The sequence below is a fragment of the Notolepis coatsorum genome, assembly GCF_963971535.1.
Source record: "Notolepis coatsorum genome assembly, chromosome: 9".
NCBI classification, from domain to species: Eukaryota; Metazoa; Chordata; class Actinopteri; order Aulopiformes; family Paralepididae; genus Notolepis; species Notolepis coatsorum.
In genome coordinates this window covers 30,702,684-30,716,657 of record NC_140173.1, presented here as the reverse complement: position 1 = coordinate 30,716,657, position 13,974 = coordinate 30,702,684, and the positions used below count along the sequence as shown (strand labels likewise).

The following is a 13,974-nucleotide window of genomic DNA, read 5'->3' as shown; positions in this document are numbered from 1 at the left end:
TGTCCTGTGCCGTGCTGTTTCCATACCAGGCAGTGATGTTTCCAGTCAAGATGCTCTCTACAGCTCCGGAGTAGAAGGACTGGAGTATCTTCCCAGATACTCTGAACTTCCTTAACTGTCTCAGGTGGTAGAGGCGCTGCTTCGCCTTTTTTACGACTGAGTCTATGTGTGTTGTCCATGTCAGAAGTCAGATCCTCTGAGATGTGGACCCCCAGGTACTTGAAGCTGCTCACCCTGTCCACGGTAGCCCTGTTTATCCTCAGTGGTGTGTGTGTGTGTCCTGCTGTCCTCTCCTATAATCCACGATCAGCTCCTTGGTTTTACCAATGTTCAGGAGCAGGCTGTTGTCCTGGCACCAGCGTTCCAGTACCTCAACCTCCTCCCGGTAGGCCTTCTCGTCATTGTCCGAGATCAGCCCCACCACCACTGTGTCGTCCCCAAACTTCACTATGGAGTTGGAGCTGAACTTGGCCACACAGTCGTGTGTGTATAGTGAGTACAGCAGGGGGCTCAGAACACAGCCCTGGGGGGACCCGATGCTCAGGGTGATGGTGTTGGAGGTCTGACCCCCCACCCTGACCGCCTGGGGCCTTTCGCTCAGAAAGTCCAGTATCCAGGCGCTCAGAGCGGAGCTCAGACCCAGCTCGATCAGCTTGTCCACCAGTCTGGTGGGGACTATGGTGTTGAACGCTGAGCTGTAGTCAATGAACAACAGTCTCACATAGCCCCCCTTCCGACGGTCCAGGTGAGAGAGGGTGCTGTGCAGTACTTGGGAGACCGCATCGTCAGTGGACCTGTTTGGCCTGTATGCAAATTGCATAGGGTCCATATCACTGGGGAGGGAGGCACAAATGTGATCCTTGACCAGCCTCTCGAAACATTTCATGGCCACAGAGGTGAGTGCCACCGGTCTGTAGTCATTGAGACCTGCTGGGGAGGGTTTCTTTGGTACCGGAATAATGGTGGACATCTTGAAGCAGGCAGGGACCACTGACTCCTTCAGGGATCGATTAAATATGGTGGTGAACACAGGGGCTAGCTGGTTAGCACAGGACTTAAGTATGCGTCCTGTTATTCCATCTGGGCCAGCCGCCTTTCTGGTGTTCACCTGCATAAATGCTCTTCTCACACTGTGTACCGTCAATGAGAGAGCGTCCCCGCCCGTCTCACATATCCGAGGACTTGACATGGACCACACACATTGACAGTGTAGTGAAGAAGGCACGGCAGCGCCTACTTCCTTAGGCGCCCAAGGGCGTTCAAAGTGAGTCAGAATATCTTAAAGAACTTCTACTCGTGCACAATAGAGAGCATCCTGACTGGTAACATCACCTCCTGGTTTGGGAATAGCACCGCACATTACCGCAGCAGACTACAGAGAGTGGCCCGTTCAGCCGAACACACAATTAAAGGTTCCCACTCTCCAGGACATTTATAACAAGTGTTGCAGGGCCAAGGCTAAGAGAATAATCAAAGACTCTAGTCACCCAAACAACTGCCTCTTTGCACTGCTGCGGTCAGGCAAGCGCTACCGGAGTCTCATGGCCAGTACAGAGAGACTCAGAAGGAGCTTCTATCCCCAGGCCATCAGGATGCTCAATGACTCCATGTAACAACCCATCATCTACACTCATTGCACACACATCCACATGCACACACTCACTTTAAACAAACACTCACCTTAACACTCACTTTAGACACTTTAAAACTACACCATATTTTATCTATTTATTAAAGAGATTTGCACTACATCCATACCTCATCTTAGTATTTAGCCTTTTTTTTTTACGTTTTTGTACCTCATTGTCTGTATTTTTACTTCATTGTTCTTTCGTTGTACTTAGGTTGTACTTTAGTTTGTATATTGTATATTTGTATAGTGTTTACTACCAAGCATTTCACTGTAATGTACATTTACTTTATACGTGACAAATAAAAGCAAACTACGAAACTTGATTTCTACATTCACTAGAAGAGTGACAACTCATAATCATAGGTTTCACTCTCTCCAATGTAATCTCCCCACCTATATTAATTATGGAATTCAGGAATAAGTATCTAACAACAAATATGTTGTACGGTTTATGACCCAAAGGACCAGGAAACCCATTCCTAACCCAGTGTGGAACCTCATGAATACCTGGGTGTCTATCTGAGCACAACTGCAGCCGTGTGTATAATGTAAATATTAATAATACATATAGCCATACCTCCAGCTCTGGAGTCTTCAGGTCAGCCTTCCAGCCCAGACCTCTGCTTAGACCTGCTCCAATCATACCACTCAGCTCCTACACACACACACACACACACACACACACACACACACACACACACACACACACACACACACACACACACACACACACACACACACACACACACACACACACACACACACACACACACACACACACACACACACACACACACACACACACACACACACACACACACAAAGAAAATAAAGTTTCAAGACACACACACAAAGAAAATAAAGTTTCAAGACACACACAAAGAAAATAAAGTTTCAAGACATGTACACACAAAGAAAATAAAGTTTCAAGACACACACACACACACAAAGAAAATAAAGTTTCAAGACACATGCACACACAAAGAAAATAAAGTTTCAAGACACACGTCACACACAAAGAAAATAAAGTTTCAAGACACGCACACACAAAGAAAATAAAGTTTCAAGACACACACACACAAAGAAAATAAAGTTTCAAGACACACGTAGTACACACACACACAAAGAAAAGACTGTTTCAAGACACACATACAAAGGAAAGAAAGTTACAACATACACGCGTGGAGTACCTGCGTGTTGAAGCACCTTGACAGAGCTCCAGTGCATTTGCAGTTGATCCTGAACGAGAGCGGAGCAGGAGACGCGCTGGGTTTCTCTACAGTAAGAACACAGAAGGAAAGAAGGCCTTGCTATGTACATCCCACAATGCACACTTCCTATACATTTTAGAATTCATGTCAAGGTCCTGGTGCTCACTGTTAGAGATTTGCACGGCCAGGCACCAGAATATTTAACCGACCCTGCTGGAATATGTGCCCAGCAGGACCCTGAGGACAGCTGACCAGGATCTGTTGGTCATTCCGCGCACCAGGTTGATCACCAAAGGTGACAGAGCCTTTCAGTCTGTAGCGCCTAGACTCTGGAATGCCCTTCATCGTGGCCTAAGAGCTGCAGCGTCTGTTGACATTTAAAAAAAATCTGCTAAAAACATTACTGTTTAACACTTTAACTGCCGCAGACGTGTTCGGGCGTCTTTCCTAGCCATGCTCATTCTGCCGAAGACGCCGTAACTCGTCTTTGATATCAATATTTCAAAAATCTGTGATCGAAATCATATTTCCCCTCCGGAGCCTTGACACACAGTGCTGATCTCCTCTCAACCCTCTAGCGGTTCAAGAGCGCCATCTGGTGGCCGATCGGCAGATCGAAACCGGATATCAACCTTTAAACCGGCAGGACTCACTCCATATGGGGTCCGGGCACTCGCTAATGCTAGAGAGACTCCGTCTTCACACAGTGAACATCGATCGGTGGAAATAACTCGAAAAAACAACATGATTTGGACGTATATACTATTATACAACCTGGAAATAGATCGGGCATTTCAACATCCCATAATCGAAAACTGTCTACTCCACGCTGATCGCCCAACGGCCCGAGGAGACTGGGGTGAGTTTTAGCGTGTAGTATTACCGTGTTCGATATAAACTGCTATGATGAACATATGACCCACATTAGATGAATGGTATAACGTTGCCCACGGAATTATAAACGCCCCCTCACCCATCCGGTCAACATCAGATGACGTGTAGTAAATTCTAGAAGTACGTCCAGTTGAAATTTTTGATCTCGCACAGATTCCTACCAAACTGTATTTGATCATCAATATAATGCATTTGGGGCTATAAATCACGTTCTGGAGAAAGCTACAGAAAGAGATGAAAACATACTTATACTTTAGACCATATTTTAGTATGAATATGTGAATGAAAAAGTTTAACGTTGCTACACCATGAACAATACATAGGACATTGAATGGGCCCTAATAATGGCAATCTAGCAATAGAATTAAAAAAGTTATAGCCCTGCAAAGAAGGGGAACTTCTCCATGTTAAATAGAGCTGGCAAGGGATGGTATATCATGAATTTAACCCATGGCGATCAAAGTGTTAAACAGGGTAATGTTAGAGCTTCTCCTCCAGGTATACAATATGTCTCTTTTTTTTTCTTTTTCTGTGATGCATTGTGTTTTTGTTCTGTCTCTTATCACTTGAATGGTCCATGCTTTTTTTTATCCACTTTTTCTCCTTATTTTCTATTTTTCTCCCATCCCAATTTCGCGTTTCCAATTCTCCCCTCCCCTGTCTTGAACGTTGCTCGCATATGCCCCCCACTGGTCAGTTGTAGGGAGGATAGAAGCCTTGCATCACGTGTCCCCTCCGGTACACGAGGAGGCAGCCTGTCACATCTTTTCACCTGCCAGCGCGGACTCTCATTGGCGAGGTGTAACGTGTGGGAGGCTCACACTACCCCCGTCATTTCCTGTCTCTGCTGTGCAGGCGTCCCCCAACCGACTTGTAGGAGTCGCTGTCCACCATGTCCAGATTACCACGCATCGACTTCCACCCGCTGACTCTGCGAATTGAGTTAGTATGACGGCCGGCCCAAGCCGGAGGCAACGCAGACAGCCGGATTCGAACCCGGTGTCTCTTGCGTTGGTGACGAGCGCAATGTCCGCTGCGCCACCCAGTCGCAATGGTCCTTGCTTTTTATTTTTTATATTTTATTTCTGCTGTATGTAAAGCACTTTGTAAGTTCTCTCTGTGAAAAGTGCTATATAAAAAAACATTACTTACTTACTTACACTGCACTCATGAATGATCCACCATCAATCTAATACCATATTATCTTCCTCTGTGATGAAGAGAAAGTAGCATATCTACCTTTGGTCCAAATAAACTCAATTACAGCTCAATGAAATGATAAGGTAGCAGTCCCTATATAAGACTGCTAAGGTATTGCAATTTTCACCGACATCATTAGACGGTGCTGTAATCGACACGACACAAGGATTCAACATCCCTGATGACTGATCACTGGTCACTGATCATATTCAAACTAATTTACTCTCAAAAACAAATGTGTGTTTTTTTGGATGCGTGTGTGAGATTATGTGGAAAATAAATCTGCATTGTTGTTGTTGTTTTTTGTTGACAAAGTGCCCCTTTAAAATCCTGTGGAAAAAAAGAAAATGACATCCCTGATAATTGTTCTTTTATTAATTAATTTATATTTACCATTTTTCAACCTTTCCATGGCCAAACTGTCTGTTCCATCACAGCAGGCCGCCTTCCCAGTAGGCTCCTCAGCTGATGACACGGAGTCTTTGATGATCAGTCCTCTGCCGCCGCCTGGCACCGATACCGATGAAGGTGTTCTACTCTGTCCATCATCCTCCTCCTCCTCACGCCACTTCCTCTTCCCCTCTGTTGTCTGCGCTCCTTCCTGTCCATCACACGCTCCGCTCTTTTCTTCCTCCCTTCCTCGCACCCTCTCCCCTTCCTCCTCCCGCTTCCTCTTCCCCTCCGTCGTCCGCATTCGTTCCTGTCCTCCGCTCCTCACCAGCTCCCCCTGCAGGCGTGTCCAGGTCGCTACAGCACTGCTCCAGTCCGCAGTGCTGCCCAGCAGTCTGGACTGTAGGATGGAGGCTGCTTTGGCTGCAGGAGAATCAGAGAACAATCAATACATTATTTATTCAAGATATAATGACTTTAGGTTTATGTTTGTTTTTTAAAGGACATTCTCGAGGGCATTGTGTTCAAGTTGAGATGCAATGAAGGCTCCCGATCCTACAAAAGATATATTGTATATTATTGTATTCAGTCAGGTAGCTTTCTTACCTGAGCTGATGCGGGCAGGTAATGTCACAGGTGGGTCTTGTCTCACCAGCAAGAAGACCCTCTCAGCACACTTCAGCTTCTTGATGTTGTCCATCCTCACTGAGGAACTGAAGAGCACTTTACCTGGGATCTGACGTACCTGGCCAGAAGACATCATCATCATCATCATCATCATCATCATCATCATCATCATCATCATCATCATCATCATCATCATCAACAATGTGTCTGAATAATCCTTTGTTGGAACAGCCAGACACAAAAATGTAATAATGAATTAGCTACTACTACTGCTACTGCTGCTACTACTACTGTTACTATTACTACTACTACTACTACTACTACTACTACTACTACTACTACTACTACTACTACTACTACTACTACTACTACTACTACTACTACTACTACTGTTACTATTACTACTGCTACTACTGCAACGATTGCCATTATACACTGTCCTTTATAAACCTTTATAAACTAAACTAAAGGTGCCTAAATTATGCATTACTATATTTCATCACAATATAATAGATATAGCTAGGTTACTGACATTGTCATTGTGATAATGTCAGTAGTAGCTAGCTGTATCTATTGTTTACACTTGAAATATGTATTTTTATTTTGTCACAATATTAATTGAAAAATATTGTGTAAAATTGAACTGTATTTCTGAGTTGCAGCACTTAAAAACATTAAATGGACTGTTATATCTTATTCAATTGTGGACATTTATTCATTCCCACTTATTAGACACTATTTCTGATGGTAAAATGAGCATAAAAGGCAAAATACAGAATTCTTAAATATTAAAACGGAAAAAATGGAATTTGGGAAAAAATAAAATGGAATTTGGAAAATAATAAAACGGATTTCATATGGCTCTAGCCTGGGGCCAGCGCATTGATTCCAGACAAGAGCTTCGGCTGCGCACTAGAAAGCCCTCTAAGTATATATATTGTGGAAGGCGCAAACAGTAGCAGTTCGTCCGAAGTAATGCAACAACAGTAGTTGAACCTAACGTATTGTGCAGTTCGTCATTACAGTTAACGCAGTAACGTTAACCCAGTTCGTCTAGTAGCAGAGTCAAGTTCGACCTAACTTAACGTGAAGTAAAGAGTCGTCATTTAGTGTGAATCGTAGTACAGCAGTTCGTTCGGTGTGCAGCATTAACAAGCAGTTCGTTCGTTTAGTAACTAGCGTGAACCTTAGCAAGTGTGTGTGGACTTAAAGTAATTAGTGCCAGAACACGAGGTGGACCGAGCAGCAGAACTATTGGACATGTGAGCATTGGAACCTACTGTGGCGATATTGTAGAACCATTATTGGTGGATTATAGTGACTTGTGGAAACGTCGTACCGTGAAGAAGAGCATCGTTAATACCATTGTCGTTTGGATTTAACTACCCTGAAGATTCTACATCGGGCTAGCTTCGGGGACGAAGCTGGCTGGCTATCATCATTGCTATCGGGCATTGGATTACAGCTATTACCTTGCTACCGAGCACTTGGATTATAAAGACCGGATCCGTATGAGAACCCCTTTCTTCAAGTGACCAGCCTGAGTATCCGTATATTCTTCATTCCTCTGGAGCTTACAACTCTGTGGGAGGATATCACCAGTCTCCAGCTATACCCTCGTTTGCCCACTATATTGCCATCTCACGCCATGCGGCGTCCGGTCTAGTATACTTAGCCTAGGAATTATTCATTCCCACTGACTTTGCTACTCTCTGACTTTCTAATATCATTCGCCATAAAAGAGCGACCCAGTAATTATCAGTTGTATCTTCTGCATAATAATAAAATACTGTAAATGATATCTCTTTGTCACCGTGCCGTCTATTTGAGTGTCTGCCATAATAACTGTACTGTCTGGCAAGTAATAATAATAATAATAATAATAATATGTAGTAGTGGTTTAATCTATCACAATCTTTAATAGTCAGGGTTTTGTAACCCCTCAGTTACAACTACTATTACTACTGCTACTACTACTACTACTACTACTACTGCTACTGCTACTGCTACTACTACTACTGCTACTGCTACTGCTACTGCTACTACTACTACTGCTACTACTACTACTGCTACTACTACTACTACTACTACTACTACTACTACTACTACTACTACTACTACTACTACTACTGCTGCTGCTACTACTGCTACTACTACTACTACTATTACTACTGCTACTGTTACTATTACTACTGCTACTGTTACTACTACTACTACTACTACTACTACTACTACTACTACTACTACTACTACTACTACTACTACTACTACTACTACTACTACTACTACTACTAGTAGCATACTATGTCCCCACAGCCCTATGTCCCTACAGCCCTATGTTCCCACAGCCCTATGTTCCCACAGCCCTATGTTCCCACATTTCCTTTTTTCATAAATTTTTATCTGATTTTATCCCCCTCTCTCTTAATTTGGTAGCCAATTACACCCACGGTAAGGAGTAGGGTGAACCTGATGTTTGGCATTAAAACGAATATGTTATATAGAATATGTATTAACTAGTCAGACTCATGTATGTCTTGTTGAGATACCGGGGGAATGAGGGAAGCAGAGCAATGTCACATGTTGATGTTAGGTATAGCCTATATATGACCTCAGCACAGCTTTCGACACTGTTGATCACACCATTCTACTAGATCGTCTCCAACATGGGGTTGGTGTCAGTGACACTGCACTAGCATGGTTCTCCTCCTATCTCACAAATAGAAGCTTTGCTGTCAACATCGCCAACTGCTCCTCCCCCTCAACCTCCCTCTCCTGTGGGGTCCCGCAAGGGTCCATCCTTGGCCCGATCCTGTTCTCTCTTTACATGCTACCCCTTGGTCCAATCATTCAGAAGCACAACATCTCTTTTCACTGTTATGCTGACGACACACAGCTTTACGTTTCCCTGAAACCTAACAACCAGTCTCTACTTAACAGTCTCATGTCCTGCCTGGATGACGTTAAATGTTGGATGGCACAAAACATTCTACAACTAAATCAAAACAAATGCGAAATAATCCTCTTCGGTCCCCCAGACGCTGTCACCACTCACCACCCTTACCAACAGCCTTGGCAACCTGTCCTCCCTGGTCAAGCCTTATGTCAAGAACCTAGGTGTCATTTTTGATCCACAATTTAAATTCGACAGACAAGTGAACTCAGTGGTAAAGGCATGTTTTTTCCAACTACGCACCATTGCCAAACTCAAAGCCCTTCTCTCCCCTGCAGACCTTCAGAGAGTCATCCACGCCTTCATTTCATCTAGATTAGACTACTGCAACTCCCTCTAGGCATTAACCAGTCTTCCCTGTCCCGCTTACAACTGGTACAAAACGCTGCTGCCAGACTGTTGACCGGAACCCGCAAGAGAGACCACATCACCCCTGTCCTTGCCTCCCTTCATCGGCTTCCAGTACGCTACAGGATAGATTTTAAGGTTCTCCTATTTGTTTTTAAAGCCCTTAATGGTCATCCCCCCTCCTACCTCTCAGACCTCCTATCCCCCTATTCCAACACTAGGTCCCTTAGGTCAGCCGATCAGAGGCTCCTGACAGTCCGGAGGTCTAACCTCAAGCTCAGGGGGGGCCGTGCCTTTGCTATCGCAGCCCCTGAACTGTGGAACAGCATCCCCACCTCCATTAGGCTCGCCCCCTCGATAGATGCCTTCAAATCGAGGCTCAAAACCCACTTCTACCTACTAGCCTTTCCCGTTCGCCTGTTACTGTTCCGCAACTGTAAGTTACTTCCGGGGTAGGCCTGATTGGCCCCGACAGGCACGTGACAGGCGCGGCCACGCCCCGCGGCAGCCTCAGGACGCGCAACGAGGCTGCTGAGAGCTGTCGCGCGGAAATAGGCTGTCTATTGCCTCGGGCTGCAACGCGGAAATAGGCTGTCTATTGCCATTCTCTAAGACAAACTCTAACCTTAACCAGCTCCTTAACAGTGCCTAAACTTAACCCTTTAACCTTAAGCAACTCCGAAACTATGCCTAACCCTAACCTTAACCTTAACCTTAACCATGCCTAACCTTAACCATAAGGCATAACCAACTCCGAAAAAATATTGCCATTCTCTAAGACAAACTCTAACCTTAACCAGCTCCTTAACAGCGCCTAAACTTAACCCTTTAACCTTAAGCAACTCCGAAACTATGCCTAACCTTAACCTTAACCATGCCTAACCTTAACCATAAGGCATAACCAACTCCGAAAGAATATTGCCATTCTCTAAGACAAACTCTAACCTTAACCAGCTCCTTAACAGCGCCTAAACTTAACCTTTCTAACCATAACCAACTCCGAAACAATGCCTAACCTTAACCAACTCCGAAACAATGCTTAAAGTTAACATGCCTAAACTTAACGGCGAACGAATGCACGTAAAAAAAAAAAAAAAAGGAAATTGAAGGGAATCGAACTTGCCAGCAACGGACGGTAGGATCCACACCAATGCAGCGCTGCCAATTGAGCTATTTCTGGATAGTGAAAAAGGGCGTATTACTGCTACATAATGCTGCCGCGGAGCGTGCCGCGCGGCAGAGAAAGTTGCGCGTCCTGAGGCTGCCGCGGGGCGTGGCCGCGCCTGTCACGTGCCTGTCGGGGCCAATCAGGCATACCCCGGAAGTAACTTACAGTTGCGGAACAGTAACAGGCTTCCCGTTCACTGAGTCATGCCCTGTTTTCCTATGTGTTTGCCTGTGTGCCCTCCCATAAAACGGAGTGTGATTGTTGTCATTATGTATCTATGTGTATCTACCCTCTGTACAGCACTTTGGTTGACACGTGTCATGGCGGATTTAGGATTGTAGGAGATCCGGGGCTTAGCCCAGATGGGCCCCCCCCTTTTTTTTTTTTTTTTTTTTAATTTTTTTTTTTTAATTTTTTTGGGCAGACAAGGGGTGGTTTGGAGGGGCTCAGGCACGACCCCCTCCACGACAGATTTTATTTGAATTTAATGAACCTGCAATATAGAGCCTTCAATCTTGACCAATAAAGCTGCTCTTTTCACTATAAAACTCAGTTAACACTTTGGTTGCCTAAGGTTAAATTAATGATATACCATAGATTGCCAGCGCTATTTGTCTATGGAGAAAGTCCCCTTCTTTGCAGGGCTATAACTTTTTAAATTCTATTGCTACATTGCCATTATTAGGGCCCATTCAAAGTCCTATATGTATTGTTCATTGTGTAGCAACGTTAAACTTTTTCATTCACATATTCATAGTAAAGTATGGTCTAATGTATAAGTATGTTTTCATCTCTTTCTGCAGCTTTCTCCAGAACGTGATATATAGCCCCAAATGCATTATATTGATGATGAAATACAGTTTGATGGCAATCAGCGCGATATAAAAAATTCCAACTAGACGTACTTCTAGAAGTTACTACACGTCATCTGATGTTGACCGGATGGGCGAGGGGGCGTTTATAATTCCGTGGGCAGCGTTATACCAATCATCTAATGTGGGTCAAATGTTCATCATAGCAGTTAGTGTCGAACACGGTAATATTACACGCTAAAACTCACCCCAGTCTCCGCGGGCCGTTGGGCGATCAGCGTGGGGTAGACAGTTTTCCATTATGGGATGTTGAAATAGTCGGTCCATTTCCAGGTTGTATAATAATATATACGTCCAAATCATGTTGTTTTTTCGAGTTATTTGCAGCGATCGATGTTCACTGTGTGAAGACGGAGTCTCTCTAACATTAGCGAGTGCCCGGACCCCATATGGAGTGAGTCCTACCGGGTTAAAGGTTGACATCCGGTTTCGATCTGCCGATCGGCCACCAGATGGCGGTCTTGAACCGCTAGAGGATTGAGAGGAGATCACACTTGTGTCTCAGGCCAGCGGAGGGACATTATGAATCCGATCGCAGATTTTTGAAATATTGATATAAAGACGACGTACAGCGTCCCCCGGCAACTTTAGCATGGCCAGCAAAGACGTCTAAAGACGCCCCCTGGCAGTCAAAGTGTTAGCCATAACGTAGTTATGGTTAGATTTATATATTGGGGGGGATATATCATATTTTTCATATAATCAAAAAGTGGTGGAGCAAGATTATACCTTTGCTCCCCCAAGTTCAATAGTGGGAGAGCAGAGATGCTCCGAATGCTCTTATGGCCAGGCGTCTATGATTCACTGATACAAAGTAAAATAGTGCAGTGCAATAAAATAGTTAGTAAAATAGAATAAAATAATGCAATAGTGCATTGCAATAAAATAGTTATCATCGTATTTAATCGGGAGGCCGGTAAGGAGTGCATTACAGGAGTCGAGTTGGCTTGAGATAAAGGCATGGATCTGGTTTTCAGCGTCCTTTTGATTTATAAATGGCCGTACTTTAGCTATGTTTCTAAGGTGGAAGAATTAAGTTTTTGTCAACTTGTTGATTGTGATTTAAAGCTTAGGTCTGAGTCTACCATAACACCAAGACTTAACTCACTCAACTACAGTTAGCAGCTGGATAGACCACAGATGGAAATTAGCTTCTGCTAAATCTGGTGCAAACATATTTTCATGTAACAATGATGAATTGTTAAAAAAATTAAAAAAAAAATGATTTTTTTTTTTTTTTTTTTTTTTTAAATAGATTCGGGGCTTTTCAGAATACATCCGGGGCTTGAGCCCAGGTAGCCACCCCCTAGCTCCGCCCCTGGACTGTCATGTTAAATGTGCTATATAAATAAATCTGATTGATTGATAGATAGCAATTGATGGTCAGGATGTGGGGCATGGAAAGTCATAAGCTTAACTTCTTCCATCCCCCCTGGTGTCTGTTGTTACTGTTTTGTGGTTGTCTTGTATTGTATAGGTTGCATGGTTTGAAATAAATTAAACTGAACTCATCATCATCATTTATTTATTCGTACATGGAATTACCACAGTCCAACAGTACATATTAAAATTAAATTAAACTGAACTGAGCCTATTATCCAATTGTCCTCTGGTAGTAGAGGGTTTGTCTGGTAACATAGGGCCTAATTTTGAGCAAAATGTGGGAACATACAGTCTGATGTAAACAAGACGAAAGTCTTTCTCTGGTCTGCATCCCCTTAACAATTGTGTGTATTGAGCCGTACTGTATTGTACCCATTCTGCAATCTGTTAATACAAATTTCAATCAATCAATCAATCAATCGCCTCATTTTGAGTGGGGAAAGAAATCTTCCCCGTTCCGGAACGTCAGCTTGTTTTTTGATTGATTGACAACTTTATTAACAGATTGCAGAATGGGTACAATACAGTACGGCTCAATACACACAATTGTTAAGGGGATGCAGACCAGAGAACGACTTTCGTCTTGTTTACATCAGGGTCCCTGCTTTGCTTTAACGCGACACCCACCTGCACTTCTGTTAGGAAAAAACGTAATGTACACATAAACAAGATAGCATCTTCCATTAGCTGGTATGAAGTATGAAGTCACTCACATCCTCAGCTGCCACCTTCCTCTTCAGCTCCTGGACCAGGAAAGCTTCCATACCGTTTCCAGCTGTGCAGTAGAAGCGAACTGACGTCACATCACCACCGCTCGGCTGAGTCGGCTCTGTCATTATTATGTTTATTCCGTGTAAAATAAATAATGCCTAGTGTACAACCAATATTTTTTGTATCGTATGGATCATGGATGTATCTCCTCGTTGGTACAGCTTCTCATGCTCCTCTGCTGCGAGGCGCCATGTTGGTTCGTTTGTTTACAACGGAAGCGGCGTGACAGCCTTCTGCAATAATCTGCAATGACCACTTCGGGCCAGCAGGGGTCTGTCTTGCACAATGAATGGAAAACTCCAACATTTTGGGAAATTAGCTTATTTGCCATCTACCCTGGAGTTAGACAAGAAGATGCATACATTTTTCTTCTCTGTGCATGCAGTAGGAGTAGGAAGACGTTGGGAACTAGGCTAATGGAGGAACCTACTTCCAGTGACTGATACTAAGCTAGGCTAACGGTGCGTGTCTTCCTACTCCTACTGCATGCACAGAGACGGAAAAAAAACGGTACAACTGTACAA

General features: G+C 43.9%; 1 protein-coding gene across 1 annotated transcript in view; it reads right to left on the bottom strand.

The window, feature by feature from the left end:
• The window catches only part of thumpd2 (THUMP domain containing 2), a 33,815-nt gene extending 20,180 nt beyond the window's left edge, over nt 1-13,635 (bottom strand). Inside the window, exons 1-5 of the mRNA XM_084322177.1 lie at nt 13,393-13,635; nt 5,935-6,073; nt 5,332-5,751; nt 2,824-2,909; nt 2,211-2,288 (exon numbers count right to left, since the gene is read on the bottom strand). Of these exons, the coding sequence (XP_084178303.1) occupies nt 2,211-2,288; nt 2,824-2,909; nt 5,332-5,751; nt 5,935-6,073; nt 13,393-13,515 (846 nt within the window). The 5' untranslated portion in view covers nt 13,516-13,635. The remainder of the gene's footprint in view (nt 1-2,210; nt 2,289-2,823; nt 2,910-5,331; nt 5,752-5,934; nt 6,074-13,392) is intronic.
• Between the last annotated feature and the right edge of the window lie 339 nt (nt 13,636-13,974).